This window comes from Arachis ipaensis, chromosome B09 (genome assembly GCF_000816755.2).
Source record: "Arachis ipaensis cultivar K30076 chromosome B09, Araip1.1, whole genome shotgun sequence".
NCBI classification, from domain to species: Eukaryota; Viridiplantae; Streptophyta; class Magnoliopsida; order Fabales; family Fabaceae; genus Arachis; species Arachis ipaensis.
Window position 1 is genome coordinate 139,328,413 of NC_029793.2, and position 4,959 is coordinate 139,333,371.

Genomic DNA, 4,959 nt, shown 5'->3' on the forward strand with positions numbered 1-4,959 from the left:
AAATTTATGTAACTCAAAAGAAACTTTACGATGAGGACATGTGTTAGCGATATAAAGGGCATTTTATATAAATTAAATGATTGAAGAAAATCTTTACGCAAATACAATATTAATAAACTCCAGATGCAAATGCAACAAACACAATTGTATGTAATCCACGATATCTTTTAGCGGAATTTAAATGCACGTAATCCATTAAACCTTTCGCGGATTACGTTGAGAACTAAATACTCATAAACCGCTACATCCTGTAGCGGTTTATGATCATATGGTGTTGAAGCCTATTCCGCTAGAGGGTGTAGCGGATTATGAAGAGAGTGGAAGCTTGGGAACATATTCATGAATACCAGTTACTCGTGATGCAAAATGTATGGAATCTTTCGGTTACCGCCCTTGTGAAGTTCACATATGGTCGGCTAGCGGAGTTGTTTGTGATTCGTGGTCAGACGGCAGAGGCTCAGTTGACCAGCGGTGCCAAGTTTTGCCAGTCTTTTATAAAGGCGATGGAGTGCAACTTGAGAGACTCCAGGTGCTTCACTGTCACCCTGTTCGATAGACACCAGTCTGAGTACACCGTTGCCGAGACGACACCGATCGGAAACTTTTCACTTGGGACGTATCGAGTTTCTCTTCAGGATCGTACATGCGACTGTGGATACTTTCAAGCTCTTCATTATCCATGTTGCCATGCGATTGCATGTTGTGCCCAGTTACGGCTTGACTGGTCTATCTATGTCGACGAAGTTTACACCATGCAGAAGGTGTTCAGGGTGTACTAGATGGGTTTTGTTTCGCCAATACCAGAGGGACTTTGGCCACTTTATGACGGTCCGGTCATTATTCCGGATCCTAGCTTGATGCATTGTCGTGATGGGCGAGGTCTACCAGAATCCGGAACAACATGGATGAAGCAGACCCTAATCGACCGAAGTGATGCGGGCTCTGCAGACAGCTTGGGCACACGCGTAGATCTTGCCCCCAGAGAGGCTCCACCGTTGCTGGTAGTTCGTAGGTCTTCTAGTTTTTTGAATTTTATTTTCTCATGTAGCAATTTACATTTTCGGGTGTTAGTGTTAGTGCCTTTGGTGTGTTAGTGTTAGTTCCCACCTATTTGTATGACTTATGACATTTTTATTTCCTTTAACTCTTAATCGTTGTATGACTATTACATTTGTATGACTTATGTAGTAATTTAATCTGTGTTAGTGTTAATGTCCGGTGGCTATTATATTTCTACGGCTTACTGCTTATGAAGAGCGTATTTATATAATTTCGTACATTTTGCATCACGAGTAACTAGTATTCATGAATATGTTCCCAAGTTTCCACTCTCTTCATAATCCGCTACACCCTCTAGCGGAATAGGCTTCAACACCATATGATCATAAACCGCTACAGGGTATAGCAGTTTATGAGTATTTAGTTCTCAACGTAATCTGCAACAGTGTGTAGCGGATTACGTGCATTTGAATTCTGCTAGAGGGTGTCGCAAATTATATACAATTGTGTTTGTTGCATTTGTGTCTGGAGTTTGCCAATATTATATTTACATAAAAGATTTTCTTCAATCATTTTATTTATGTAAATTGCCCCGACATTTATACATATTTTTTATCAATTTAAACTATTATTAGAAGAGATACTTTTATAATAAAATTAAACTAGAAGATAATATATGTTTACTACATCAGATACGTACACTAGTACATTAATTACCTTTTATAAGAAATAATTAAAAATATGGCCTAGCTAGATAGCAACGTAACTAGATGATGTTACTTTAGTAGAGTCAAACAATGGTAATGAAACGTGGTTAATTTTAATTAATCAGTCATTGACTAATTATTAGTAATTTAAGCAGAACATGGCTGGTGTTAATATAAGTTATATAAATTAATGTACACCTAATATAATCAAGGCCTTATTATATAAAATAGGAGTATCTTACAAGATGGTTTGATATATAATCCACCGTCAGGGCAGTATAACATATAGTAATCGATAAAGGAACAATATTATTAATATATATTATACGAAAAGGAAGGCAACAACCAAGGATTTTAATGAAATCGGGTTGTTAAATGGAAAGATAATTAGAAACAAAAGGCATTTAACTTTCATGAGCGTGTTACTTGATAAAAGTGAATTAATTAATTATCCTCACAAAGATGTCATAATTTCATTTGAGTTGTGGCCCTTTAGCATATGATATATGCACGGAGTTACCACGCTGTGTCACGAGCATATGCCGTTTGATTAATACACTTTTATCAAGTAGGTTCACGAATAATCTAGAACTAATCTCTCTTTCCTAATAAATAAATAAATAAATAAATAAATAATGATGACATGAAACTAAAAATTAAAACAGTGTCACGTAGTAAATATGACCTTGGTCATTTTCACATCGGAAATGATTTCGGATTAATACTTACAAGTTTCAAATAAACCGATAGAATTAAAATTGGATGAGCTTAATTAAATATTTTACATTTAAGAGATATAAGATCTGCAATCAGTGACGGATGCAGAAAATTTTATTAGTGGGGCAAAATATATATAAGATGAATGTCTTATAAGATTACGAAATTGACTCTTTATAATATTCATAATTAAATTTTTTTTAATTGATGTCGTTATTACTAAAAAAACTAGAACAAACTTCAAAAGAAGAAACATCAATAAATATTCGTATATTTGGATGTTACTTTTTATTTTAACTGTTCTTTGTTGTTAGTTAATATTACTATATTTCAAAATTTAAATTACTAATGGATCTTATTATTCAACAATATTTAACCATGTAATGAAAATATATAATAATATAATTACAAAATAAAATACAAATAATTGAATGAATTAAAAAATAAAAAAATAAAAATAAATCTTTAATTGAATCAAAAGAACATTTTTTCAGTTAAATCAATTTGTCTAGCCCAATTTTGACAAAAATAACATGATTTAATTAATTATATATGTTAAATTTTAATTACTGAAAAACATCTTTAAAAAAAGACATTTTAGGCGTCTTTATTTGAGTGACTCCCTTAAAAAAAATTATAGTGGGATCAAATTTATTTATTGAGTGGGGGCAAATAAATTTTTATCCCATATACTACATGTAACTCTATAAAATTTTAAGGGGGCACTTGCCCCCACACCCCAAGGTAGATCCGTCCCTGCCTGCAATATAATATTCTTTTTTACCTCGACTCGTTAAGCTAACTCAAAATCGTAATTCGTTGAATAGTAAAACGGAACGTAAACATGACTCGTAAATTATAAAAATTTAGAAAAATTTAATAGCAAAAATTAATTTTATAGAGAATAAAATAAATCTCAAATAAACTAAATTACCTATAGAATTATAAGTAATATATATACCATAACAAATTAAAAGTCACAATTCAACACAAATTCACAAATCAAAACACAAATTCACAACTCACAAGTTCATACGACACTAAAATAAATTCAAGTAGCAAATAAACCAACCAAACTATTAGAATGAACAAATAATTAACTAAAATCTAAATAAGTTATTTAATAATCATTCTATTCTTCATCAGTCATAAAATCTTCACGAGTTTCACAAACTTCTGCATTACCATCTTCATCATTATCAGGAGCGGGAGGAAGAGGTCCTTGGAGAAGTTCTTCAAACTCATCATCATCGAGATAAGGAATTGCCAAAGGATCCTTAGAGGCACCAACAACTCTATTACCACTTGCTCCATCATTTAAATCAGGATCTGAAATTAGAGCACCTAAATCTTCTTCTTCTCCATCTTCGTCAGCAACAATCCACTCTTCATCAGAGTCCAACTCATCAAGACTATAGTCATAATCAAGACTTCTTCTAGTTTGTTTTTTCTTTGCTAATCTTGAGTTTGTCATCACAAACACAACATCATTCATGGTTTTAGCTTTCAAACGGTTTCTCCTTTTCGTGTGAACCTTTCAAAAGTAGATAAAAAATATTAGACATTAGTCAAACAACAAGATAGAATTGAAGAATTAACAACCAAATTTATAAAAGTAAAATGCAACTTATATTTAATTACTAACCATCTCAAAAGCGCTCCAATTACGTTCACATCCAGATGAACTACATGTCAAATTCAAGACACGAATTGCAAATTGTTGGAGTTCTGGATGCTGATCTCCATAAGAATCCCACCATTGAGCTGGAGTTTTAGTATAAATTACATTTTGAGCTACTTTACTACCAAAAAACTCTTTTCAAGTCTTAAAATCTTCAAGTTGAACATCCATCTTAGTGATTAAATCTGGATTTCCTGTCATCCTTTCCATACAAGCATAAAACTGCTTCTTAAGCTCATAAGCAATTTTAAAACCAGAGCTATAATGAATTTGAGGATTCAAATAATAGCCTGCAGCATGCAATGGCCTATGAAGTTGGTTGCCCCATCTTGCATCAATAATATCCCAAATAGGTATATAACTAAAACATAAAAAAAATTAATAAATTAATTACAAAATAAACAATATTTTCAGAATTCAAATTTTTCAACTCTCTCTGGCTTTTACTTTTCTACTTCTGCCGTTATTACATTTTACAATTACACTTTACACGTATCATTCAACATTATGTACAACTCTTATGCATTAATTAAAAAATAAAATAATTAGACACTTTACCTTGTCTCAACTCCTTGAAATGCATCTCGTATTTTCTCCTTTGCACTTGTCATTTCTTCATAAATTGATGGTTATCAGTGGCTAAGAGAAGGGGGAGTTGAATCTTAGCCCCCTTTTTGCTTGATAATACTTGCTGACCTTTGAAACCAACTTTGGAAACTTTTTGTCTTTTTATCTCGTGACTAGCCACGAGACTTTTTCTTTTGTCTCGTCCCCAGCCACGAGCCTTTTCTTTTTGTCTCATCACTTGACACGAGATATTTTCGATTTTAGCTCATGTGCAGTAGAAACAGAAAT

The 4,959-nt window shown here is 32.6% G+C and overlaps 1 protein-coding gene across 2 annotated transcripts; it reads right to left on the minus strand.

Moving 5' to 3' along the window:
• On the minus strand, positions 3,553 to 4,746 carry LOC110266341. 2 transcript variants are annotated; one of them, XM_021110812.1, is made up of 3 exons: positions 4,663 to 4,746; positions 4,069 to 4,465; positions 3,553 to 3,957 (listed from the first exon to the last, which is right to left on the minus strand). In XM_021110812.1, the coding sequence occupies exons 2-3, from the start codon at positions 4,069 to 4,071 to the stop codon at positions 3,556 to 3,558; spliced, it is 405 nt and encodes a 134-aa protein (XP_020966471.1). In that variant the 5' UTR covers positions 4,072 to 4,465; positions 4,663 to 4,746; the 3' UTR covers positions 3,553 to 3,555. The 2 variants fall into 2 exon arrangements, with proteins under 2 accessions (XP_020966471.1, XP_020966472.1); XM_021110813.1 differs by having other exon boundaries at positions 3,553 to 4,465.